Genomic DNA, 27972 nt, shown 5'->3' on the forward strand with positions numbered 1-27972 from the left:
ATTTGCCTGTTCTGGACATTTTATATAAATGGAATCACATATGTGATTATTTGTGACTGGCTTCCTTTTCTCAGTATAATGTTTTCAAGGTTTATCCGTATTGTAGCATATATCAGGACTTCATTTCTTTTTATTGCCAACTAGTTTTCTATTCCTGAGTTATACCATGTTTTGTTTATCCGTTGATCAGCTGGTGACTGTTTGAGTTGTTTCTCCTTTACAGCTATAGTGAATAATACTGGTACTGATACTCATGTGCATGTTTTTATGTGGATGTATGTTGCTCCTAGGTGTATACCTAGGAATAGAATTGCTAGATCATATGGCTACTCTTATGTTTAACGTTTTGAGGAACTATCAAAGTGTTTCCCAAAGCAGCTGCACCATTTCATTTATGCAGTGTAAGGATTCTGATATCTCTACAACTTTACCAACACTTGTTATTTTCTGGCTTTTAAAATTTTAGCTGTCCTAGCTTGTGTGAATTGGTATCTCATTGTGGGTTTGATTTGATGATGTTGGCCATGTTTTCGTGTGCATATTGGCCATTTGTCTATTTTCTTTGGAAAAATATCTATTCAGTTTCTTTGCCCATTTTACAGTTGGGTTGTTTGTCTTTTTGTTGTTGAGTTGTAAGTGTTCCTTTATATATTCTGGATGCTAGAACCTTTTCAGAATATGATGTGCCGATATTTTCTTCCATTCTTTAGGTTGTCTTTTTACTCTCTTGATAATACCCTCTGTTATACAAAATTTTAAAATTTTGATGAAATACAGTTTATCCATTTGCTTCTTTTGTTACTCATGATTTTAGTGTCATATCTAAGAATCCATTGTCAAATCCAAGGTTGTGAACATTTACACTATACTTCTTCTAAAATTTTTTTGGTTTTAGTTTTTATATTTAGTCATTGATTCATTTTGAGTGAATTTTTGTGTATGGTCTGAAGTATGGGTCATTTTCTTGCATATGGAAATCCAGTTGTTTTATCCCCATCTGTTGAAGAGATTATTTGAAGAATAAACAAATCTTAGCTGTGATGACTGGATATTCTTTTTGCACTGAATAGTCTTGACACCTTTATTGATAATCAGTTGACCATAGATGTTTGGGTTTACTTCTGGGCTCTCAAGTTGATTCCATAGGTCTGTATGTTTATACTAATGTCAGTTCCACATTGTTTTGATTACTCTAGTTTTTTTGTGCCTTTTGAAATCAGGAAATGTGAGTCTTCCAGGTCTGTTCTTTTTCATTTTTTGTTTGTGGTTATTTAGGGCCCATTGCAATTCCATATTAAACTGAGGATCAAAAAACAAAACAAAACAAAACCAAAACAACAAAACTGAGGATCATCTTTTCCCCACAAACAAATTTTTTTAAAAAATTTCATTTTTGGAATGTTTGTTGCTGGTGTGTGGATATGTACTTTATTTTCTATCTTCATCTTTTTTTTTTTTAAAGATTTTATTTATTCATGAGACATACACACACACACACACACAGAGGCAGAGACACAGGCAGAGGGAGAAACAGGCTCCATGCAAGGACCCCGACGTGGGACCCGATCCCGGGTCTCCAGGATCATACCCTGCAGCACTAAATCACTGCGCCACTGGGGCTGCCCTATCTTCATCTTTTATCCTGTAACTTTGTTAAACTCGTTTACTAGTTCCAATAATTTTCTAGCATATGCTTCTTGTTTTCTGTGTAAGATCATGTGATTGGTGAATGAACAGAGACAATTTTAATTCTTTACCAATGTGAATGCCTTTTATTAATTGATTTTTATTTTTTCTTAATTGCCATGGCTAGAAGTTCCAGTTCAGTATTGAATAGAAATGGCAAGGACAAACCTCTTTGTCTTGTTCCTGGTCTTAGGACAGCTTCCAGTCTTTCACCATTAACTGTAATGTTAACTCTGCATTTTTCACTGATACCCTTTATCAGTTGCCTCTGTCCCTAGTTTTTCAGATGTTCTGTTAAATGTTTGTTAAGATTTCTACATATTTTTTAATTAAATTTTTTTCCTGTTATTGATTTTCATTGTTCTTTCATTGTGGTTGGAGAACATACTTTGTGTGCTTTAACTCTTACAAAATTTATTCAGGTTAGTTGATAGCCTGACATATGATCTGTCTTAAAGAATGTCCCAAGTGCACTTGAGATGAATCTGTATTCTGCTCCTGTTGAGTGGCATGTTTTGGAGATATCTGTTAGGTCTAATTTGTTTGAAGTAATGGTCAAGTTTTCTCTTTCCTTATTGATGTTTTGCCTGGTTGGTTTGTCCACTATCGAAAGGGGGATAGTGAAGTCTTCAACTATTGTTGAATTGTTTTTTCCTTTTGATTTAGTCAGTTTTTTCCCTCTTGCCTTTTAAGGTTCTGTTATTAGGTGCATATACATTTATAATTGTTATCTTGTTGCTCTACCATTTTATCATTATGTAATACTCTTTATCTCTTATATTTTATTTTAAAGCATATTTTGTTTGGTATTAGTATAGTCAATCATATTAGTTCTCTTCTGGTTACTGATTGCATGAAATATCTGTTTCCATGCTTTTATTTCAACTTGTGTCTTAGAACTTTGTGGGCAACATATAGTTGGATCTTTTTTTTGAGATTATATTTATTTATTCACGAGAGGTACAGAAAGAAAGGCAGAGTCCTAGGCAGAGGGAGAAGCAGGTTCCCCACAGGGAACCTGATGTGAGACTTGATCCCAGGACCCCTAGGTTCACCACTTGAGCAGAAGGCAGACACTCAACCACTGAGCCACTCAGGTGCTCTACTTGGGTCTTTTTTTTTTTTTTTTAAATCTGTTTTGCCATTATCTGCCTTTTAATTTTGGGAATTTAGCCCATTTAATTTTAAAGTAATTACTGATTAGGAGGAAGTTCTGCCCTATTGCTGTTTATCTTTTATATATTTTAAATCTTTTTTATTTTTCAATTCTTTCATTATTGCTTTCTATGTTTCTTTGCAGTGTACTATTTTAATTCTTTACATTTAATTTACTATATATTTTTGAATTATTTCTTAGTGGTTGCCCTGGGATTCCAAGGAACATTTTAATTTGTAATAGTGTAGTTCAGATTAATACCAGTTTAATTTCAACAGTGTATAAAAGCTATTCCTATAGCTCCATTCCCCCCCCAATGGTACTTTTGTCACAAGTTGTATCTTTTTTTTTTTTTTTTTTTTTAATCTGTGTATTCAAGAGAGACACAGAGAGAGAGAGAGGAAGAGGCAGAGACACAGGCAGAGGGAGAAGCAGGCTCCATGCAGGGAGCCCGCTGTGGGACTCCCATCTCAGGACCCCGGGATCATGACCTGAGCCAAAGGCAGATGCTCAACTGCTGAGCCACCCAGGCTTCCCACAAGTTGTATCTTTATACATTGTATGCCCATCTCATGTGAAATTGTTGCTTTATGCCGGTGTCATTCAAATCAAAAAGGAGAGGTAAGAGATACAAAAGAAAAATACATTTATTTTTTATATTTTCTAAAGATTTTATTTACTTATTTGAGAGAGAGAGTACACAGGTGGGGGGAGCAGAGAGCCTTATGTGGGGCTTGATCCCAGGATCCTGAGATCATGACCTGACCTGAAATCAGATGCTTAACTGTCTGAGCCACCCAGGAATCCTGAGAAATACATTTATACTGTCTTTTGAAATTGGCATGTCTTTTATATTTACCTATGTAGTTACTTTTACCATTGTTCTTTTTTTTTTTTTTTAAAGGTTTTATTTATTTACTCATGAGAGAGACAGAAAGAGAGGCAGAGACACAGGCAGAGGGAGAAGGAGGCTCCATGCAGGGAGCCTGATGGGGGACTCGATCCCGGGACCCCAGGATCACACCCTGGGCTGAAGGCGGTGCTAAACTGCTGAGCCACCTGGGCTGCCCTGTTCTTTATTTCTTCGTGTGGATTCAAGTTACTGTCTGGTTTTCTTTCATTTCAGCATGAAGGACGTCATTTAGCATTTCTTGTAGGATAGATCCATTAGCAATGAATTCTTTCAGATTTTCTTCCTCTGAGAATATATTATTTTTTCTTTTAATTTTGAAAGATAATTTTACAAGGTAAAGATTCTCAGTTGACAGGTTTTTTTTTTTTTTTCCTTTTAGTATTTTGATTATGTCATCCCACTGCCTTCTGCTTTTATGGTTTCTGATGAGAAGTCAGCTGATAATGATAGTGAGGATCCCTTGTATGTGATGAGTCACTTCACTGTAGCTTTTTTCAAGATTCTCTTTTTGTTTTTGAACTATTTGATAAATATAGTGTGCCTCGGTGTGAATTTCACTGAATTTCTCCTGCTTAGAGTTTGGTAAGCTTCTTGGATTTGTAGATTAATGTATTTCATTAAATTTGAGAAGTTTTTAGCCACTGTTTCTTCAAATATTATTTCTGGTCTTTTCTTTCTCTCCTCTCTTTTTGGTACTGCCATTTTGCTTTTGATGTGCCAGATGGTGTCCCACAGATCTTTTAGACTTTGTTATATTTTCTTCATTCATTTTTTCTTTCTGATCCCAAGGCTGATATATCTTTAAGATTACTTGTTCTTTATCCTGCTTTTTCAAATCTGCTGTTAAGCCCATATAGTGAATTTTTCATTTCAGTTATTATACTTTTCAATTCCAGAATTTCTATTTGATTCTTTTAAAAATTTCTGTCTCTTTGTTAATATTCTTTATCTGGTGAGACAGAGTTCTTATGTTTTCCTTTAATTCTTCAGACATAATTTCCTTTTGCTTTTGAACATATTTATTTGAAGTCTTTGTCCAGTAAGTCTAATGTCTGGGATTCCTTAGGAAGAATTTTTAGTGATTTCCTTTTTTTCCTGTGTTATGGGCCTGTCTTTTTTCTTTACATGTATGCATTTTTTTGTTGTTGAAATTGGACATTTTGAGCATTATAATACGGCATGTTCTAGGAAATTAGACTCTCCTTTCCCCCCAGAGATGTTGCTACTTGTAGCTGTTGTTAGTTTGTTTAGGAACTTTTCTGAACTAATTTTGTAGCGTATATAATCTTTGTCATGTGTGCCCACTGAAGTTTATGTCTAAGTTCTGTCAGCTAATGATTGAACAGGTATATCCTTAAACATTTAGTACCAACAATATCTATCCCCTAGTGTCTTCAGAAGGGTCTTGTGGTTTTGTTGGAGTATTTGTTCCTTGAGCACTGGCCACTTTACAACTCTAGTTAGCCTTAATTTCCTGTTTGTCTAGAGGTGAAGGTCATTCAGAAATGAGAGTGTAGGGACTCCTTGGATAGGATGAACTCAGGGAGAGCCATACTGAGAATCTTAACCAAATAATCGAAAACAAAGACAGAGAATCTTAAAAGAAGCAAGAGTGAAGTGACTCCTTACATACAAGGAATCCTCATATTTAACAGCTGACTGTTCTGACTTCTTACCGGAAATTAAAGAGGCCAGGAAGTGGTGAGATAACGTAGTCAAAGTACTGAAAGAAAAAAACTGTCAACCAAGAGCTGGCAAAATTTCTCAGCATGTGCACAGCCCTGGGCATACACGTTGTGTCCTAGATTCAACAGGAATCTGTTGAAGCTGTTCAAGGTTCTTATTTCTCAAAATATCTCATTGCCCAGGCTTTCTTCTCAAGGTGTTTGGTCAGTTTGTTTGCCCCAACTGTTAGTCATTGTGTCAGGCAGCAGGTACTGAAATTGTCTGCCTGCTTATGTTTTTGACAAACATCCTTTGTGTTCTGTAGTGGCGTTAGCTCTGGAGGAAGTCTGAGTTAGCAGCATTAGGTGAGTTAAAGCAAGACTTTTCAGCACATCTTCCAGGGAACCACTAGATCGGTCAAAACAATTCCAGTTTGTATGTGAATGAGGTTTGTTTCGCCATCCCAGTACCAGGAATGTGGGCTGTTGTTTTCATGGTCACCGCTGATCTGCAGAGTCCAGGATAGGAGAAGAGTAAGTTAAATGCTATAAAGCTCTATGTTCTTACCCAGATTTAGCTGTTTTCCTGGAATAAGTACTCTCTGGATTGCAATAAGTTTTTGGTTAGTTTCTGGTGTTCTGGAAAAGTTGATTCTGACAGTTTTTAGTTGCGTTTGCCATTTATTATTCCAGGGTTTTGTGAACATTACTCCCCATTTGTTTATTATACTATACTTATTTTTGGGCTATATGTATTAGTATAAATCAAGTGAATTTTATGTTTCATGGAGCATACAGAGGGTCAGTATATTCTCTTTTTCAGTGCTTTATTTTTTAAGGATTTTAGGTACTTAGATGCAATATAAATAAAGGCTTTCTGGCCATTATAAACACTATAATAAGCATCCTTTTACTTAGATTTTTGGTTACTTTGTGTATTTGAGGCTAAGATTTTGATGGTGGAATTGCTAGGTGAGAATATTCATTTTTGATAGATTTTTCTAGATTTCCCTTTAAATTTCCCAGGAAATTAAGGCTAACTAGAGTTGTAAAGTGGCTAGTGCTCAAGGAACAAATACTCAAAACACTCCAGTTTATACTTTAACCAGTAGTATATGGGGATATCTCTTTACACCTTTCCATTATCTTTCCATTATTGGGTATCAGATTTATCTTAAGAAAATTTGGGTTGAAAAGAGCATCTCTTTAATTTCTTATTCCTTCATTTTTGTATTATTTTACTTTTTTTTCTATTGAAGTTCAGTTTGCCAACATATAGTATAATACCCAGTGCTCAATCCCATCTTTATTTTCTTTTTTTTTTTCCTAAAGATTTTAATTTATTTGAGAGAGAGAGAGAACAAGCTGGGAGGTGGGGCATAGGGAGACGGAGAAGCAGACTCCTTACTGATCAGAGAGCCCCATGTGGGGCTTTATCTCAGGATCCTGGGATCATGATCTGAGCCAAAGGAAGACACATAATGGTTGAGTCACCCAGGCACCCCTATTCCTTTATTTTCAAAATATCTTTTTAAAAAAGATTTATTTTAGAGTGGGTGAGAGGGGGAGGGACAGTGAGAGAGGGAGAATCTCAAGCAGACTCCTTGCTGAGTGTGGAGCCTGACACAGGGCTTGGTCTCACAACCCTGAGATCAAGAGTCAGACGCTTAACCCTTAATTTAAGATTTTATTTTTTTGACAGAATGAGCATGAGCAGAAGAAGAGAGTGAGTCAGAGGGAGAGGGAGAAGCAGGCTCCCTGCTGAGCAGAGTGTGCCATGTGGGGCTTGATCTCAAGACCCTGGGAACATGACCTGAGTTGAAGGCAGACACTTAACTGACTGAGCCATCCAGGCACCCTGCCTTCATGTTTAAAATATCGTTTTGGGGGCAGCCCCGGTGGCTCAGCGGTTTAGCGCTGCCTTCAGCTCAGGGCATGATCCTGGAGTCCCGGGATGGAGTCCCTGCATGGAGCCTGCTTCTCCCTCTGCCTGTGTCTCTGCCTCTCTCTCTCTCTCTCTCTGTGTTCTCTCATGAATAAATAAATAAAATCTTAAAAAAAAAATACCTTTTTTGTACATACCTTCTACCATGTTTTTTTTTTAATTCTTTAATTCTTAATTCTTTAATTTTTAAAAAATTCTTATTTATTCATGAGACAGAGAGAGCAGGGGGTGGGGGGTGCAGAGACACAGGCAGAGGGAGAAGCAGGCTCCATGCAGAAGCCTGATGAGGAACTCAATCCGGGGACCTGATCTGGGGACCATGTCCTGAGCCAAAGGCTGACGCTCAACTGCTGAGCCACCGAGGCATCCCTTGTTTTTCTTGTTAAGAAAATTTTATAAAATATTTGCCATGTCTAAGGGGTGCCTGGGTGGCTCAGTCGATTGGGCATCAGACTCTCGATTTTAGCTCATGTTGTATCTCAGGGTCATGAGATCTGAGTCCTGTGTCAGGCTCTGCCCTCAGTGGGGAGTCTACTGGAGATATTTTCTCCGTCCACTTCTCTCCCTCCCCCTGCTTCTGCACATGTGCGAGCACGGTTTCTTTCTCTAAAATAAATCTTAAAAAAATATTTGCCATGGGGATCCCTGGGTAGCGCAGTGGTTTGGCGCCTGCCTTTGGCCCAGGGCGCGATCCTGAAGACCCGGGATCGAATCCCATGTCGGGCTCCCGGTGCATGGAGCCTGCTTCTCCCTCTGCCTGTGTCTCTGCCTCTCTCTCTCTCTCTCTCTCTCTCTGTGTGTGACTATCATAAATAAATAAAAATTTATTTAAAAAAAATTGCCATGTCTAGTACCAGTATTTTTTCCAAGTTTCTTTGTGGCTTTTTAAATTAGTATATGATGGGGCACCTGAGTGGTTCAGTTGGTTAAGCATCCAACTCTTGCTTTCAGCTCAGGTCATGATCTTAGGTTGTGAGATCGAGTTGTGTCTGGCTAGTGCTCAGTGTGGAGTCACGCTGGAGATTTTCTCTCTCCCTCTCCCTCCCTCTCGCCCCCTGCTGCCCCCTGCTGGCGAATGTTCTCTTGCTGTCTCTCCAAATCTTTTAAAAATGTTAACAATTTATAATAAAAACTTTAAAGAATTTGTTTATGATGTTTTAAAAATGTACTTAAGGGGACGCCTGGGTTGCTTTAGCGGTTAAGCGTCTGTCTTTGGCTCAGGGCATGATCCCATCATCAAATCCCACATTGGGCTCCCTGTGGGGAGCCTGCTTCTCCCTCTGTCTGTGTCTCTGCCTCTCCCTCTGTGTCTTTCATGAATAAATAAATAAAATCTGTAGAAAGAAAGAAAAAATGAAAATGTACTTAAGGTTTTTTGAAGTGTTTTCAAATTGACAGTCAAAAAGAAGGTAAGAAAAGCTTCCTTTTTTCATATTCTTGTACGGGGTAGAAATATAGTTTAGAAAATCTCAAGTTTTGCCCAGACATGTTTATGCTCTTGCTTTTTTATAGTTAATAGCACAGTTAAATATTGGCTAATATTACTACTTACTGAGTACCTCCTGTCTGAGGAATTTCATTTTATTAAATCTTGGCTATGTCTTGCCAGATGTCAACATTCTTTTGTACAGATAAGGATATTTGGTCCCTGAAAGGTGATGACATTTAGTCAGAACCCATAATTATGTTCCAGATAGAGCTAAGATTTGAATCCAGATTGTCTCTGAGGCTCTAGAGCCCATATACTTCCTATTTACCAAATTATCTCTCCATAAGGTATTTCCCAGTTTCCTTGCAGAGGGAAGGGGAGCTGGGTGAGACAAATAATACAATTGTGTTTTTCTCAGCCACTAAAAATACTACCAAAGGAATAGTATTTCTTGTATGTTCTTGCAGAGATGTTTTATACACAAAGAAAGATGTTTGTATAAATGTGTATAATTTTTTTTAAAGATTTCATTTATTTATTCATGAGAGACATAGAGAGAGACAGAGACACAGGCAGAGGGAGAAGCAGGCTCCATGCAGGGAGCCCAATACGGGACTTAATCCCGGGACTCCAGGATCACAACCTGAGCCTAAGGCAGACGCTTAATCGCAGAGCCACCCAGGTGTCCCTAAATGTGTATACTTTTTGAAAAAAATTTATTTTAGAGAGTGTGTGCGTTTGCGCAGATGAGTAAGAGGAGAGGTAGAGGGAGAAAGAGAATCTCAAGCAAACTCCCCACTGAACCTGGAGCCTGACGCAGGGCTTGATTCCACAACCCTGATCACAGCCTGAGCCAAACTGAAGAGTCGGTTGCCCAATCAACTGAGACCTGCAGGTGCCCCTAAATATGTATACTTTCTATTTCTACGCAGCTTTTTTTTTTTTTTTTAAGATTTTTTATTCATTCATGAGAGACAGAGAGAGAGAGAGGCAGAGACACAGGCAGAGGGAGAAGCAGGCTTCATGCAGGGAGCCCGACGTGGGACTCGATCCTGGATCTCCAGGATCACGCCCTGGACTGAAGGTGGTGCTAAACCGCTGAGCCACCAGGACTGCCCAGCTTTTTTTTTTTTTTTTTTTAAAGAAAAGATGTATTTACTTATTTTAGAGATAGCATGCAGTGGGGAGAGGCAGAAGGCAAGGGAAAGAATCCCAAGCAGATTCCCTGCAAGGGAGGAGCCAGATGCAGGGCTCGATCTCATGACACTGAGATCATGACCTGAGCCAAAATCAAGAGGTAGCTGACCAACCAACTGAACCACCCAAGCATCCCACTATTCTAAACAGTTGTAATACATGAGGGATCCCTGGGTGGCGCAGCGGTTTAGCGCCTGCCTTTGGCCCAGGGCGTGATCCTGGTAGACCCGGGATCGAATCCCACGTCGGGCTTCCGGTGCTTGGAGCCTGCTTCTCCCTCTGCCTATGTCTCTGCCTCTCTCTCTCTCTCTCTGTGACTATCATAAAAAAAAAAAAAAAAAAAAAAAAAAATTTTAAACAGTTGTAATACATGAAATGAGGGAATATGTATTTGTTGAGTACTTGTTGTATGCCAGGTTCTACTAGGCCTATTTATATTTGAGGAAAGTTCTTAAAACTGGTTACGTTGAAAAGTTGTACAAAGATTTAAAAATGAAGCTTTTACATAAAAATGTTAAAAATACTAGTAAAACTCATTTATAATTGTTTTCAGAGTTAATATCATGGTATGATGAAGCATCACAGTTCATTATGAATTGAATGTTAGATTAATTTAAAAACACTGAAAATTGAGAAGCAGATATTGTGACAGGTTGAGAATAAAACTGCATACTGTTGCCTCAAAAATGAGGTATGATTGTCAGTTGTAGAAGCTAGTTTTGTGTGACCAGGGTTTTCCTCTTAACCTTTTTATAGATAAGAATCTTCACCAACCTGCCAGCGGTGGGTGCCTTTAGATAAATGCAGTTGGATACGGAGCTACTAAAGAAAAGAAAGAGAGCCAGGGAAGATGAGGGAAGAAAGACTTTGTAAGGAAGATTCATAAATTATAGCTGTAATTTTATTTTTTATTTTTTTAAAGATTTTATTTATTCATGAGAGACAACAGAGAGAGGTAGAGACACAGGCAGAGGGAGAAGCAGGCTCCTTGCAAGGAGCTGGATGTGGGACTCAATCCCAGGACCAGGATCATGCCCTGAGCCAAAAGCAGATGCTCAACTGCTGAGCCTCTCGGGTGTCCCTATACCTGTAAATTAATTAATTAATTAATTAATTAATTCATTCATTCATTCATTCATTCATTCATTCTTTTTGCTGGGTACAGTATACTTTATTGATGGTACATGACAAGGTAGGGCTCCCCAAGCCCCTCCCCTTTCTCGGGGTCTAGGATGTAAATTGGAGGTCAGGAGATTCTCAGTGTGTTGGGGGATTAAGTTGGGGCAGGGACTCCCCAACAGCTGAGGGCCTCTCTCTTCCTCTTGTTCTTGCTGGGGCTGGTGGTCCAGGAAGCTCTTACTCCTTGGAGGCCATGTGGACCATGAGGTCCACCACCCGGTTGCTGTAGCTGAATTCATTGTCATACCAGGAAATGAGCTTGACAAAAAGGTCATTGAGGGCAATGCCAGCCCCGGCGTCGAAGGTGGAAGAGTGGGTGTCACTGTTGAAGTCGCAGGAGACAACGTGGTCCTCAGTGTAGCCCACGATACCCTTGAGGGGGCCCTCTGATGCCTGCTTCACCACCTTCTTGATGTTGTCATATTTGGCAGGTTTCGCCAGGCAGCAGGTCAGATCCACAACTGACACGTTGGGGGTGGGGACACGGAAGGCCATGCCAGTGAACTTCCCGTTCAACTCAGGGATGACCTTGCCCACAGCCCCGGCGGCACCAGTGGAAGCAGGGCTGATGTTCTGGGCAGCCCCTCGGCCGTCATGCCACAGCTTCCCAGAGGGGCTGTCCACGGTCTTCTGGGTGGCAGTGATGGCATGGACAGTGGTCATGAGGCCTTCCATGATGCCGAAGTGGTCATGGATGACTTTGGCTACAGGAGCCAAGCAGTTGGTGGTGCAGGAGGCATTGCTGACAATCTTGGGGGAGTTCTCATACTTCTCGTGGTTCGTGCCCATCACAAACATGGGGGCATCAGCAGAAGGAGCAGAGATGATGACCCTCTTGGCCCTGCCCTTCAAGTGAGCTCCAGCCATCTCCATGGTGGTGAAGACCCCAGTGGACTCCACAACATACTGAGCACCAGCATCACCCCATTTGATGTTGGCGGGATCTCGCTCCTGGAAGATGGAGATGGACTTCCCATTGATGATAAGTTTCCCGTTCTCAGCCTTGACTGTGCCGTGGGTAGAATCATACTGGAACATGTACACCATGTAGTTGAGATCAATGAAGGGGTCATTGATGGCGACAATATCCACTTTGCCAGAATTAAAAGCAGCTCTGGTGACCAGGCGCCCAATACAGCCAAATCCGTTCACTCCGACCTTCACCATTGTGTCTCAGGGACGCGGCTGGCACCGCATCAGAAGATGCAACTGTCTGTCGAACGGGGAAGAGCAGAGAGCCCCTATACCTGTAATTTTAGATGTTGGTGATATTAAGTAGTTTGTTCCAAAGTTGAAGTAGTGAATCAAGAACGTTGACTTTCTGCCTAGGAAAATTCTAGGAAACAAAAGTATGGATATAAAACTGGAGAAAAGGCTCATTGAAGCTCATTTTATTATCCCATTTCTATGGTAACACAATTGAAAAGCAGCAGATGCCATCTAAGTTTTCAACTTAAGTTTAGCATTTTAAGAAAATGAGTATATTATGACATTATATTTAGCTTCCTCAGGTAATTTTTTTAAATTAAAAGACTATTTTTAAAAACAGTTTTAGATGCAAAATTGAGTGCAAGATATGGAAATTCCCATATACCCTCCACCCCCAAGCATGCATAGCCTCCCCCATGATCAGCACCGCCCCCCCCCCCCCACTAGAGTCGTACATGTTACACCTGATGACCCTGTATTGACACATCATAATCACCCAGTCCATAGTTTACATCAAAGATCATTCTTGGTGGGTTTGGACAAATACATAACGACATGACATGTACCCATCATTATGGTATCACACAGTGTTTTCACATACCCCATGTGCTCTGCCTGTTGTTCCCTGCCACCTCCCTCAGCCACAGCAACCATCGATCTTTTAGGAGTTTCTGTAGTTTTGCCTTTTCCAGAATGTCATATAATAGGAATCAGTATAGTATGTGGCCTTCTTAGATTGGCTTTCACTTTGTAATAGGCACTTACAATTCTTCTCTATTTAGGATTCTGCTCATTTATTTTTAGCACTGAATAATATTCTGTAGTCTGGGTATAGCATAGTTTATCCTTTCACTTTACCAGAGGGCATCCTAGTTTCTGTTAAGTTTTGGCAATTATGAATAAATATAATTCTCTGAGTTAGCTGCCATAAACATCTTTTTTAGGGAGGTATAACTGGCATATAATGTTACATTTATTTCAAGAATATAGTGTAATGATCACAAGAAGTCTAATTAACATCCATCACCATACGCAGTTACAAAAACATTTTTTAAAGAAAAATAATTTAAAAAAATCTAGCTTTGTTTTGTCTAGGTTCATCACTTTTTCTCGTGACATATATGGAGAATTTTCATGTTTGTCATTTGTACGTCTTCTTTGGTGTCTGTTGTCATCTTTTGCCTGTTTTTAAATTGGTTTTCTTGTTGAGTTTCAAGAGTTCTTTTACATAACTATTTGTACATAACAGTTGTTTATTACATTAATAGTCTTATGAATATTTTCTTCTAGTCTGTGGCTTGTCTTCTCATTCTTGGTCTTAAGTCTCTTAATTTTTATGTTCACTCTCCCACTCTTCCTCCTCCCCCCCCTTTTTTTTTTGCGAATATTAACTAAGGAAACTAAATTTTATACCCTATAGATAATTGAGTCTTAATCAGATTAAGGTTTTGTTTGCTTATTTTTGCAAGACTGCTGTGTGTGTCCATCAGAAAACACATTAAGGCTTGGTTTCTTTCTTTTTTGTGTGAGATCTTATGAACCATTGGTCATCATTGCCAGTATTTATTTTTAAATTGCTGATTAAGTGGCAATAGTCCATTTCTTCATTTATTAAGTGAAAGATCAAAGAAACTTGTTGCATCAACATTTTGTATAGGAAATTTAGAATAAATGTTTTCCCCCCCTTTATTTACCAGCTATCCTAAATAATGAGATGGTAGTCTAGCATCCTCCAAAGTGACCAATGAGTTTAATTTTTCACTGCCATTATGAACTCATAGATTTATTTATTTATTTATTTTTTTGAACTCATAGATTTAAATATACTTGATACTTTTTAGTTAATTGCAATTATTTTATTAATTTTTGGCCAGTGGGAGCATCTTCTAGTTAGCTTTGGAGTCCTTTTGACTTGATTCCAAGCATCTTGCATAACTTTTTACTTTCTTTTATGACATGGTATTTCAGCTTCATCTTGTACATATCCTGCTCTTAGACCTGGTGTCAGCCTAATGGAAATACCTAATAGTTCCATATGTTTTATTGGTAGGGTCGCATAACTTCATGTGTACTTACGTCATGACATTCAGTAGACATTTGAAAAAATACACATAAATTGAAAGAGAATAATATTTTTATTTCACTCGTAAATAACTAATGGTTTGCCTGCTGGATACTGTATATATAAATACTTTGTAATCAGATTGGACGTAGCCACTCTTATTTCTTGTCTCATGTTGATTTTCTCTCAGTACTTTAAAAGAAAATTATGGCTATTACTCCCCCAAATCCCACTTCACAATCCCACTTCATTGAAAGGAATGTAGCTCAACCTAATGTTGAAATTGAACTTCTTTTAGCTAGTAGTTTGTACAGCATCTGACAGATGTTGGGTACTCTCTTTGTCTCAAATTGAAGATACCCCATGGCTGTATATGACTTGGCTTATGATGCTCTGGGTGTCTCAGTGCACTGCTTGGGAGCCATAGACTAGATACTTCTGCCCAGTTTCTGTTGTAACTAGTGGTGTGCATTTTAAGTTTTTGTTTTGTTTACTAATCTCTATACCAACCTGCGGCTTGAATTCAAAACCCCGAGATCAAGAGTTGCATGCTCTTCTGACTGACTGAGCCTCCCAGGTGCCCCCAGTGGTGTGCATTTTATTTTATTTTATTTTTTTAAAGATTTTATTTATTTATTCATGAGAGACAGAGAGAAGCAGAGACATAGGCAGAGGGAGAAGCAGGCTCCCTGCAGAGGCTTAATGTGGGACTTGATCCTCAGACCCCAGAATCACGCCCTGAGCCGAAGGCAGACGCTCAACTGCTGAGCGTCCCCAGGTGTCCCATGGTGTACTGTTTAAAAGTTATTGTTAAGGTTTTTTGATTGTTCCATTCTCCAGTTAGTTTCTCATTTAAGATTTACTTGAGAATAGATTATGTGATTATGAAATGTGACAGGAACCCATCTCCCTCTGTCCCCCAAGGAATATACCATTCCTTTAAAAATGGTTTATTAATTACTGAAGGATATATTTTTTAAAGATTTATTTATTTATTTATATTGACACGGAGAGAGAGAGAGAGAGAGAGAGAGAGAGAGAGGCAGAGACACAGGTAGAGGGAGAAGCAGGCTCCATCTGGGATCATGCCCTGGACTGAAGGTAGCGCTAAACCGCTGAGCCACCCAGGCTGCCCCTTACTGAATGATATTTATTATAATTTTTTAAATGAGAAAACTTTTTTTTTTCTTTGTATTAGAGTGACAGCTAGTGATAGCACTTTTGGTTTTGTTTAAAGGCTTTTGTTTAAAGGTTTTGTTTAAAGGTTTTTCTTTAAAGGTTTTGTTTAAATGTCCAGTGTGCATTTTCCCCTGATACTTAATAAATGTATATATTCTTTGATTTGGACAGCTGTATGTAAGACTGAATTGTGTCCTTCCCAGTCTTTCACTTTGTAGGCGGAAGGTGGAATTATTTCCTGTGTGTTTTGGATGCTCATTTTCTAACAAATGACATTTTTTTTTTTAAAGATTTATCTATTTGTTTGAGAGAGTGTGTGTGTGCATGTGTGCGTGCTTGCACATGAGTGGGGGGAGGAGCAAAAGGAAAGAGGGGAGAGGGAGCACCCTCCTCCCTGAGTGGGGAGTTGAACATGGGGCTGGGTCTCAGAACTCTGAGGTCATGACCTGAGCTAAAACCAAGAGCTGGACACTTAACTGTGCCACCCAGGTGCCTCAACAACACCTGACCTTCTAATCCTCAGAGTCTGAACTTTCACTTTCACTTTAAAGCTTTGCTCTTTATTTTATTATTATTTTTGATATTGAAATCCAGTTGATACACAAGGTTACATTAGTTTCGGGTGTATAGTATAGTGATTCCACAAGTCTATATGTTATATGATGCTCACCACAAGTGTGGCTACCATCTGTTACCACACAATGGTATTACAATACCATCTACTATATTCCCTGTGCTGCTGTACCTTTCTTGCCGGTGATTTATTCGCTCCGCAACTGGAAGCCTGTACCTCCTACTCCTCTTTACCCATTTTGCTCAACTGCCCGCCCCCCTCCCCTTTGGCAATCATTAGTTTTGTTCTCTGTATTTATGAATCTGTTTCTTATGCTCTTCAAATTTTGGTCTCATCTGGAGGTTGATTTTACAGATTGAGTTAAATCAATTTCTTGAACTAACATTAGTTTTTTGTTTTCTTGTCATTAGTTATATGGTGGACATTGGCATTGAAAAGGCATTCATGCATTAATTTTCATTACAATGAACTTCAGAATTTTATATTTTAAAATTTTATTTTGGGGCACCTGGTGGTTCAGCGGTTGAGTGTCTCCCTTTTGCACAGGACATGATCCCGGGGTCCTGGGATCAAGTCCTGTATTGGGCTCCCCATGAGGAGCCTACTTGTCTCTCTGCCTATGTCTCTGCTTCTCTCTCTGTCTCATGAATAAATAAACAAAATCTTTAAAAAAAATAAATAAAATTTTATTTTACACATATGTCTTGTCTTAGGTATATTGCTCTAATCAGTGACACTGAGAATGTTGAGAAGCTGAGTGAGAAACATGAAATCACCATGTCATTTAGTGAATTTCTGTGAGTGACATGGGGGACTCTAAATGTATATTTGTTTAGATAAGCATCTGGGGATAGAAGAGAAACTAAAGATTAAGCCTGGTGGTAATATACAAGAAAAGTACAGAAAAGAAACAATAACTCTTGTAAAGAGTAAAATTTCTATTAAAGTACAGCTATAAACAAATATTAGTAAATTTGAAAGAACTGATTATATAACAATCTGAGTTGGATGGCAGTTGGTCTGTGGGGATGTGCATGATAAATTATTGTCAAGCCTGTAAATGTGAATGCTAGTTTGCATTTACTGGACACAGATCGTAAACTTCAAACATACTATCATGGGTTGTTGATAATATCATTCACTGTTGATATGAACCTCTCTAAACTTTATCTGCTTCATCTGAAGGATTATAGCTATCCTATTATAAGCTTAAACAATTTTATGGTAATATTCCTATTTTAAGGGAAATCCCTTTTTCTTTTACTTATTTCTTTTTAATTTATTAAAGATTTATTTATTTGAGAGAGTGTGTGTATGAGTTGGGGGAAGGGCAGGAGAGAATCTCAGACTCCCCACTGAGTGAGGAGCCTGACGTGGGGCTCAATCTCAGGGCCCTGAGATCATGACCTGAGCCGAAATTAGGAGTTGGACACTTAAGTAACTGAGCCACTCAGGCACTCCTTTTATTTTAATTTAATTTAATTTAATTTTGTTTTGTTTTATTTTATTTTATTTTATTTTATTAATTTTATTTCATTTCATTTCATTTTTTATTTTTATTTTTTTTAAGATCTTATTTATTCATGAGAGACACACAGAGAGAGGCAGAGACACAGGCAGAGGGAGAAGCAGGCTCCATGCTGGGAGCCTGATGCAGGACTCGATCCCGGGACTCAGGGATCACGCCCTGGGTTGAAGGCAGTGCTAAACTGCTGAGCCACCTGGGCTGCTCCTTTTATTTGATTTTAAAATAAGATTGGCAGTATTCTTTTTTTGTAAGTTATATATTTTTTTGTTTTATTTATTTTTAAAGATTTTATTTATTTATTCATGAGAGACACAGAGAGAGGAGGCAGAGACACAGGCAGAGGGAGAAGCAGTCTCCATGCAGGGAGCCTGACACGGGACTCGATCCCGGGTCTCCAGGATCACATCCTGAGCCAAAGGCAGACACTCAACTACTGAGCCACCTAGGCGTCCCTGACTTTTTTTGTTTTAAAATTGTTTCAGAATAATTCATAAGATAGTTTAAGATACCAAATAATACCTGTGCAGAGTTACTATAGCAGACTGAGGCTATTGTCCACAGGAAGACCTGCCTGCAAGGTGGATCCTTGGCTGGCAGCCAAGAACTTGACTGTTAAGTTCCCTATGGTACATAAAACTTTTCCTAAATGAGAATAGTGGCTCACTGTGTCTCAACTGTTGATAAAAGCAGTGCGGTATCTGCTGATGACCTGCTTTCTTTCTGGGAGTCTGGAATTCTGGTTGATGTTAGGCTCCATGGAGACCCTGGCTCAGTCTGAGGAGCTGCCTGGCAGACACTTCACGTGTTACTGTTGCTAGAAGAGTTCAGTTTGTTGCTGTGAACGCCCTGCAGGAGGATTGGAAGCTTGAGCCTGGTGTCCTCTGGATTTTTCTCTGCTTGCCTTTTCCTTTGCTGTTTTTGCTTTGTATCCTTTCACGAAATAGATATCATCCGAGAGTATGATATATGCTGAGTTATGTGGGTGACCTTGGGGACCCTCCCAAAAGCAGTACTGAAAGACTTACAATTTTCCATTGTAAGTTCTATTCCCAGTCTCATTCTTGCACCCCCCCATCCCCACCCCCCAGTCTTACTTTTTTCCTCTCAGCTAATTCTTTTGGCATTTATTTCTTTGTTTCTAAATAATATACTTAAACTGCTATTTTTTCCAGATACTAGTTTTAGGTGTGGCATATTAACTGGGTATTATGGTAGATGACTATTTAGGTTTCATGCCCTTTTCCTGAATTCCCTTTAGCCTTCTGATATAATCATCCCTTTCACAATGTTTGATTGAATCAGTGTTCATTGTTTTCATTATGATGACTGGACAAATATTGTGTAATGCGGAGCTAGGCAGTAGACTACAATTTCATTTTCTCGTCTACTTTTTTCTTTTCCTAGCAGTTAATGGTTATTTCTTATTTTTATTTGCTTTTCTATTCTGTTCTTATGACAGATTTATTCCAAAAGCCCAAAGCAGCTCTTTACCAGATCTTACTGTTCTTTTCCATGTGGTCAGAGGTCTGTAAACCCCATTGTCCCCAGGAGCTCTTCCTCTTATGTCACTGTGGACTGTGTCACTAGTTGGTCACAGGCTTGTTTTCCTGGTGCTTCCATTGCTGCTTTCCAAGGTTATGCTCAAGTTGTTGGCATTCTTGAGAAAATGTATGGGAAGTACCTTCCTTGACAGTGTGTCTGAAAATGTCTTTATTTCTACCATTATGCTTGAATGGTTGTTGGAGCTAGTTTCCTTTTAGAGTTTTGAAACTATTTCTTTACTGTCTTTAAATTTCCAGTGTTCCTGTTGGCAAATTGGCACTGATCCTTTGTAAGTGCTCTTCCTGGTTGGAATCTATTTTAGTATCATCTTTCTATCCCATTGTGCTCTGAAACTTCATAATGTGCTTCAGTGTGGGTCTCTTCTTTTATTGTGTGGGGTGCTTAGTGGTCACTTGTGATCTGAGCACTCTTGTCCTTTAATTCTGAGAAAACTTCTTTCTATGTCATTTGAAGAACAAAATGTATTATGTGTGCAGATACTGTTTACAAAATTCGGCATTCCCAAATAATAGGTTAATACTGGGTAGAGTTTCAGTATGTAGTGTATTAACTATAGAAACAACAGAAAGCTGCTTCTACTGAATTTTAGCCTGGTATTTATCAATAAAGAACGATTATAAAATACAGAATTTGACTTTTTTTTTAAAGATTTTATTTATTTATTCATGAGAGACAGAGAGAGAGAGAGAGAGAGGAAGAGAGAGAGAGAGGAAGAGAGACACAGGCAGAGGGAAAAGCAGGCTCCATACAAGGAGCCCAATGTGGGACTCGATCTCGGGTCTCCAGGATTACGCCCTTGGCCGAAGGCAGACGCTCAACTGCTGAGCCACCCAGGCGTCCCTGAATTTGTTTGACTTGTAAACTAGTTAAGCAGGTTATTGGTTTTCTGGAATAGGTCTTTTCCTCTGTTGACATTATCAAGTTTAATAAACCACTAGAGTAATTCTCAGAAGCTCATTTCGGGAGACTTTAACGCTGTGATCTTTCTTTCTTCCCTATTTAGATTACTTTGTCCTTTTGCATGGGTGAGTGATTATTACTACATGTGCTGATTAATTCTAGTTCCTGAGCAGAAAAACTATTTTAAGAATAATGTGTATCCTAGTTCTTTGGAGAAAAAGTGAATGGTTTTAAGCTACTGTTAGTTAAGTTTGAATGTAGTTTTATGAAACTTTTTTTTTTTTTGCTTTACCTCAATTATAACTGTCATAAAAGTTAATTTAGTACTTTTTTGTCAGATACTGCAGAAGTAACATTTTTTACCTTTAGTATAGTGCAACTCCTGCATCTGTACTGTATTTTATATGCAACATACATACTTAATATTTTAATGTTTGTGGATTAGTATTTTCGATTTGTTTAACCACTGTGCTGCTAAGGTTTTGCCATCTCATGCCCATTTTTCTCTTTACAGTTTTAGTTTAATTAATTAATTAATTTTAAAAAAGATTTTATTTATTTACTCATGAGAGACACACACACACAGAGGCAGAGACACAGGCAGAGAGAGAAGCAGGCTCCATGCAGGGAGCCTGATGTGGGACTTGATCCCGGGTCTCCAGGATCAGGCCCTGGGCTGAAGGCGGCGCTAAACCGCTAAGCCACCCTGGGATCCCCCCAGCTGAGATATTGTCTAGATTGCTTGTTTCATCATTTACTGAGAGAGTTCTGTGATAATGATAATTGGGGATTTGTCTATTTCTCTCTTTAATTTTGTCAGTTTTGCTTCATGTATTTGAAGCTGTTATTAGACGTGTACATGTGTAGAATTACATCATTTATGATTGTGGGGATGTCCTTTATTTCTGCAGTACTTGTCTTGCAGTCTATTTTGTCTGATATTATAGTCACTCCACCTTTCTGATGTTATTTATATGTTTGTATGGTATATCTTTTCCATTCATTTGCTTTTAACCTTTCTGTGTAGTAATTATTTTTAAAGTGCATCTCTTGTAAACAGCAGATCACTGAATCTTGCTTCTTTGTGCACCCTGATTTCTCTGCCTTTTTATTGGAATGTATATTCGATTGCCCGTAATGTAATTATTGGTTTTAATTCTATATTACGATTTGTCTTCTGTGTAATTAATCTTTTCTTTGGAGGTTTCCTTTTTTCCTCTTTTGCTTCTGGCTTCCCATGTGGGCTCTATTGACACTGAAGTGGGGTGGCCTCATTACCACTGGGTGGTGGTGAAAATCCTAACTCTCTGTTAGGCCTCTGAGACTACCTAGCAGGAATGGAGCAGGATGCTTAGTTACTTACAGTTTGGGGGTAGAAGTCCAGATTCTTCACTGGAAGAATCTCCATTGATACCCTTGCAAGATTGGCCGGTGTGAAAGGCCCAGCTCCCTACTTGGGGCACCCCATGAGGGTGCAAATCTAATTTCCCTCTTACTGGTGTGGTTCAGGGGAGGGCTACAGATTTTTCCTGGTGTTTGCCTGGGGTAGACCATTATTATCTAAAAGGTTTCCTCTTGTAGGGCAGCTCCTTTCCTAGTCCTTTGGCTAGAGAGAGCAGGCATTTGTTGTTTCATCTGTGCCCATCAGTGTTTCTGGGTTTTGGACTGAATTCCAAGTCTGGGATGTAGAGGCAAAAAGAAAACTCAGGGAACTTCCAACTCTGTTCTTAGAATCCTGAGGTCCCTAACCTACTAACCTTCTTCTCTATCAGTCGGTTGTCCTTTTTTTTTTTTTTTAAATCTAATATCCAGGATTTTTAGTTGTACTTCACCAAGAGGAGTAGGGTAAGTATTCTTTCTTCAAATGTTTACAAATTTACACCCATTCTTCTTTTCCGTTAGAAGTAGAAATTTTTAATTTTTGTGTTTTTTTTCCTTACCTTTAGCTATTTCTACTCAAATTTACCATGGATCCTTGAGGCTGCGTCTGCCCATTTTTATTTGTTGAAGCTTAGGTTTGCTGTGGCTCCCCAGTGCTCAGAACAGTGTGTCCTAATGGAGACCTGTTGCTTTTAAATCATCCTGCATTCAGGCCTTCACCCTTCATGTATGCTCTTAGATCTGCCCTTCCTTCTACTCATTCCCAACTGTAGTGGAAGCAAGTCAACACATAATCATCTAGAGTAGTTTTTGTAAGATTATCTCTTGAACGCTTTCTGAACAAACCTGTCCTCTTTGTCAGTCTAGGATGGAAACTGAGTAATGCTAGTGTGTGAACAGAGAGAACGTTACAAAATGCTGCAGGAAGACGGGAGGAGCACCCAGATCCATGTGGCATTGGTACATATTCCTACCCTTACTCCTCTAGGTCCCCGTTTTAGCACTTCCTGGCTTTGTGATTGGTGATGACTCGGCTCCCACATCAAGGCCGAAGTCCTCAGCTGGGCATTCAGTTGGCATTCGGTTCAGAACCCACCTGTCTTTCCATGCCTTTCCTATCCTTCCCAAGAGCTGTTCCATCAGACCAGGCTTGCTGCCATCCCACAGATAAGCCCTGTGTTTCTGCTTGTGTCTTAATTTAACTGCGCTGTTCCTCCTGGCGTGAATGTGCTCTTCTGGGTGTGATACATGAAGGGCAGTGCAGTGGAAAAAATGATACTTCAGGGTAGATCCCAGTTTTACTGCTTGCTGTGTGACTTAGGGTAAGTTACTGCAGGCCTCTGAGCCTTGGGCTCCCCCTTTGTGAACCTGGCAAAGTACTTCTTTTCTCACAGGATGTACTAAGGTTAATGTATGTGAATGTTACTGAAGCCACAGGAACTCAAAATTTGGGCTCCATTGCTTTGTTTCCTTAATTCAAATGTGAGGCTAAGGGTTAGGTTCATGTCTTCTAGTCTTTGTCTCATCATCAATATACAATATGTTGAGGACATGGGAGAAACTAATTAGTTCATTAAGTAAACTTAATTTGAGTAATTTGAGTACTTCCTATAATGCCCTGTGTTGTGTTAAATGCTGGAGCTCACAAATTTGCTGGACAGGACAGACGGGTGCCCAGGCAATTAAAACACAGCATAGTGCATGCAGTGCTGGAGGTGTGTTCTGGAGATTTGGAGAGCACAGAAAAGGAGTGGTGAGGGAGGATTCCTGGAAAAAGTGTTGCTGGTAATTGATCCTGTTGTTGTTGTTTTTTTTTTTTTAACAGCTTTATTTAGGTATAATTTACATACCATAAGATCTACCCACTTTAAGTGTATAATGTGGTGATTTTTAGTAAATCAACTAGTTTGTGAGCTGTCACCACTGTCTAAATCTAGGCTACTTCCATCACTTCAAACAGATCCCTCATTCCCATTTTCAGGAGTCATGGTGAAGGATGGGTGTGCTAGAGGTGCTAGAAGGGGGGCTGGCTTTCCAGGAGTGAAGACATCGTGTGCAAAGCCAGGGGAGCTTAAGACAAAATGGCTCAGTGTGGAAGGGATGCTTATAAGCAGGTTTATTTGTGTAGTTTACAGCTGTGCTCCTTCCTGCAGCTGTGTTTTGGCTTCCTCTTTGGAGCTCAGTTTCCTCACCTGTAATACGTAACTTATGCTGTTGGGCTCTAGCTTTGCGTAAACCCTCGAATCCCGTAATTGTTAAAACTTACGATGCCTTTGATTGAAGAGAAAATGGCCTGTACTTCTAAAAAACAGTAGCCAAACAGAAAAATAGAATTAGACTGATCCTTACAGATCTTTTTTTTTTTTTTTGATCCTTATAGATCTTAAATGGAACTTTCTGATTTTTTTTTTATGTTTTCCTGATTATATGAGCAATAATACATACTGGGTAGAAAATTTATGAAATGCAGGAAGGTAGGAAGAAAACATAGGTCACTTATGATATTAGGATTCAGAGAATTGTTATTAACATTCTCTTGTACTTAAGTTTTTTTTTTTTTTTTTAGAGAGAGAGAGAGAGAGAATGTGTGTATATGAGAGCAGGGGAGAGAAGGGGGAGAGGGAGAGAGAATCCCAAGGCAGGCTAGAATGCTCAGTGCAGAGCCTGATGCAGGGCTCAATCTCACAAGCCTGAGAGATCATGACCTAAGCCGAAATTAAAAGTCGGACATTTAACCAACTGAGTGAGCCCACTTAGGTGCCCCTGTTCTTACCATTTTTTGCATGTATGTTCATATACTTAAATATTGATATTGTGCTATAAATAAAGCCTTTTCTCTATATTATTAAATAGTATTAAAAACATGATTTTAAATGCTGTATGATTTTTATGAAATTAAAAAAATATGCCCTGTACATTTTTAAAAACAACAGTAGTAATGAAAGTAATAAAAGGATATGGTAAGGTTCAAACTATGTTGAAGGAATAAAAAAAAAATCTCTCTCCCTCCCATTTTACCACTTTCAAGAGTTAACAGTAGTTGTTTCTTATAAGCTTTCAGAAATTGTGTGTATTAATTTATATTCCATTATGTGGGTAAATCATAATTGATCTTTTATGGATAGCCATTTAGATTATTATAGTTTTGCTCTTAGAGTTCTGAAATGAATATTTTCATGTGCACATCCATGAATTCTTGTGAAAGTGTATCTGAAGAATAATTTCCTAAAAGGAATGCCTGGATCAGAGAGTACGTTTTATATTTTGATAGATATTGCCAAATTGCTTTTCAAAAAAGATTGTGCTAATTTATACTTATGTTATCAGTACATAGTCTCATGAGTCCCTCTTTGCTTATATCTTTACCAACATTGGGTATTATGTACTTTTTTGTTCTTTGCCAGTCTGATGTTAGAAAAATGGTAACTTTTTAAGTTTATGCTTTAAAAATTAGAATTGTACTTGAACATTATTTTCATATGGATATTAGTCATTTTTCTATAAGTTGCATCATGTGCTTTGTGTAGGTATCCTGATTTGTTCATATTTTTACTGATTTCTAAGAACTCTTTGCTCTTTAAAGAACTTAGTTATTGCAGATTGCCAATTTATTTTTTTTTAATGTTTGCTTGTTTTTTGACTGTTCATGGTCAGATTTATTGATCTTGTCATTTAGGGCTTGTGGGGTTTTTAAATTGTAAGATAACCTTAAAAGTTAGTGCAAAGAGAAAATGAGTGATTCTAATAGTTTTCCAAATGAGTATTATAAGGATATTAAAGAGGAATAAGAACTGATCCAAGTAACTTTTGACTGTATATAGATTGTGTAACCTCTAAGAAAGAAAGAAGTGAACAGATCTTGAGTTCTTACTATGGTTGGCCTTTGCAGTGTCCATTCTAGTCAGTGTGCTTTGTGTGTATTTTAAGATTGAACAAATAAGGGCTCCCTTGTTTCTTTTGACATAATTGGAGTATAAAATTAAAGTTATTATCAACACAAAAACTACCTAATATAATACAGTATATAACTATAATTAAGGATCTGTCATTGTATGAATCATCAAATATATCACAACTATTGTAAATTTTAATTATGATTCTGAACTATTCATCTGTAGCTATATAAGTTGTCTTTATATAATTTATTACTTGTAATTTGTTCATAAAGGAAAATAGTAAGATTTTATGTTGATTAGAGCAATCAAAATGAAACTTCTTGGGACAGCCCCAGTGGCGCAGCGGTTTAGCGCCGCCTGCAGCCACGTCGGGCTCCTTGCATGGAACCTGCTTCTCCCTCTGCCTGTCTCTGCCTATCTCTCTGTGTATGTTTCTCATGAATAAATAAATAAATAAATAAATCTTAAAAAAAAAACCCAAAAAACAAAATGAAGCTTCTTACTGTGGGGACTTCTTTGTAAAAGGAGCTCTGTGTGCTACTTTGAGAACTCTGATTTTCATTTAGTTTATTTTTCTAATACTTAAAGATGCTAGTGCTTTCTTTGAAAGCTCTGAAAACTGAAATGTGTGATGAGTATAACTTGAGATGATAAAATGAATATTTTTAAAGAGGGGTCATGAAGAAAAATATTTTTGATTTGTAAATGCAAGAGTACTCACTATGTTTTGTGTGTGGGGAGGTGCTTTTGTATTTTGACTGGTGTTGATGACCTTTTTTTCCTATGTGCAGGTGTAATGGATAGGTAACAGAGAAACCCTCTTCACTGTCTCATCAGGGAGGCAGAATGACTGAGTGCTTCCTGCCCCCCACCAGCAGCCCCAGTGAACACCGCAGGGTGGAGCATGGCAGTGGTCTTACCCGAACCCCCAGCTCTGAGGAGATCAGCCCTACTAAGTTTCCTGGATTGTACCGCACCGGCGAGCCCTCGCCTCCCCATGACAGCCTCCATGAACCTCCTGACATAGTATCTGATGATGAGAAAGACCATGGGAAGAAAAAAGGAAAATTTAAGAAAAAAGAAAAAAGGAGTAAGTGCCATTTTTATATGTGCTTTTGATATATTTCAGATAAACTTTTACTCAAATTACATGCACCTGCTATTTTCTGAGACAATGTTCAAAGACTCTTGTTTGACATTGTCTGTTCTTTTCTGGATCTCAATTTTTGTTTAGTAGAGCTGTATTTTAGGGTCTTACTCTTGCAAATAAAAATACCAAATTTCCAGAAATGGTAAAGTTTTATGATGAAAGTTTCTTATATTGATTATTTTAAATAATGCATAAAAAGTAGATACTGGAGTTTCACCCTTATATAGAATATTACTTTCTTGGCTAGGTTGTGTAAGCCAGTTGCAGTACTATACTTTATTGGAACTGTAAAAAAAAAAAAGTAGTTATTTGTTTGTCTTAAGCAAATGCTATAATGCATTCTATTTATAGTTCCTATTCAGTAGGAAAGATGAATTTTTTTAAATTAAATTTAATTTATTTTATTTATATATTTTTTATTTTTTAATTTGGAAAGATGAATTTTTTAAGCATAGCACCTTAGTATGTTAAAAGCAGATCAGGTGAGTTATTTTAAGTATTGCTTTATTTGGAGTTTTATGGTATTTTTAAGTTAATTTGTTTTTTGAAGCATAGCACTAAGAATGCACAAATTGTATATAACTTGAATGAGTTATTACAAAAAGGGTGTATGTCCTTAAATTATAAGCCTCTGGGAATAGAGCATTATCAGCAGCTTAGAAATTCCTTTCCATTATCCCTTCAAAGGGAATCTTCCACCCTTCCCAAAGGTAAACTGCTTTCAATATAGCTTGAAACTCCCTGATTTTGAATTTATCTAACTGATACCAGATTTCCTTTTGCATCTAGTTTCTTTTGCCCAAAGTTGTATTCATTAGATTCATCCATGTTATTCTATGTGGCAGTAATGTGTTCATTTTTATTGCTGGATTTTGTTTCATTTCATTAATATACTAGAATTTTTTGCTATTCTTGGTCTTTTGGGTTGTTTTTCATTTTTGACTGTTATGAATAGGGCTTCTGTGAGTGTCATTGTAGGTGTTTATACATATTTCTGTTGTGTATATGCCTGGATGTGGAATTGCTGTATTATAGGCCATACTCATCTTAGCATTAGTCTCATAGATCCTGCAAAAACAATTTTCCAGAGTGGTTTACACTCACACCAGCAGTGTCTGAGAACCGCATTTGTTTTAGATCATGGTATAATGCCCTTAAGGTTTCTGCCCTTCTGGTTAGTGTGGAGTTTGTGGTATTTTAAATGGAAGGTAATTTGTGAAATATTTTTAATCTTTGTTATGAAATAGCTTGCAAGGTAGCTGGCTAAAGAAAAGAATAGGAGAATTATATTTTGAGATAACAGAAGCAAGCTAGGATAGCTCTAATATGATATAAAACAAGTGTCGGTATGTGTACACCAAG

General features: G+C 38.2%; 2 protein-coding genes across 5 annotated transcripts in view; one reads left to right on the plus strand and one right to left on the minus strand.

Annotated features, from left to right (window-relative positions):
* Positions 1-27972, plus strand: part of RALBP1 (ralA binding protein 1) — a 54934-nt gene that overhangs the window by 4870 nt on the left and 22092 nt on the right. For all 4 annotated transcript variants that reach the window (XM_038543856.1, XM_038543857.1, XM_038543855.1 and 1 more), the window contains exon 2: positions 26252-26550. In XM_038543856.1, coding sequence (XP_038399784.1) covers positions 26307-26550 — 244 coding nt within the window. In that variant the 5' untranslated portion in view covers positions 26252-26306. The remainder of the gene's footprint in view (positions 1-26251; positions 26551-27972) is intronic.
* Positions 11347-12422, minus strand: LOC102152592 (glyceraldehyde-3-phosphate dehydrogenase-like). Its single transcript, XM_038543859.1, has one exon. It carries the CDS (start codon positions 12334-12336, stop codon positions 11347-11349), a length of 990 nt encoding a protein of 329 aa, XP_038399787.1. The 5' UTR covers positions 12337-12422.

This window comes from Canis lupus, chromosome 7 (assembly GCF_011100685.1).
Source record: "Canis lupus familiaris isolate Mischka breed German Shepherd chromosome 7, alternate assembly UU_Cfam_GSD_1.0, whole genome shotgun sequence".
Classification (NCBI taxonomy): Eukaryota; Metazoa; Chordata; class Mammalia; order Carnivora; family Canidae; genus Canis; species Canis lupus.

What these genes read in the sequence shown, in the direction of transcription:
- LOC102152592 (XM_038543859.1), bottom strand. Translation starts at nt 12,336, where the DNA reads ATGGTGAAGGTCGGAGTGAACGGATTTGGCTGTATTGGGCGCCTGGTC.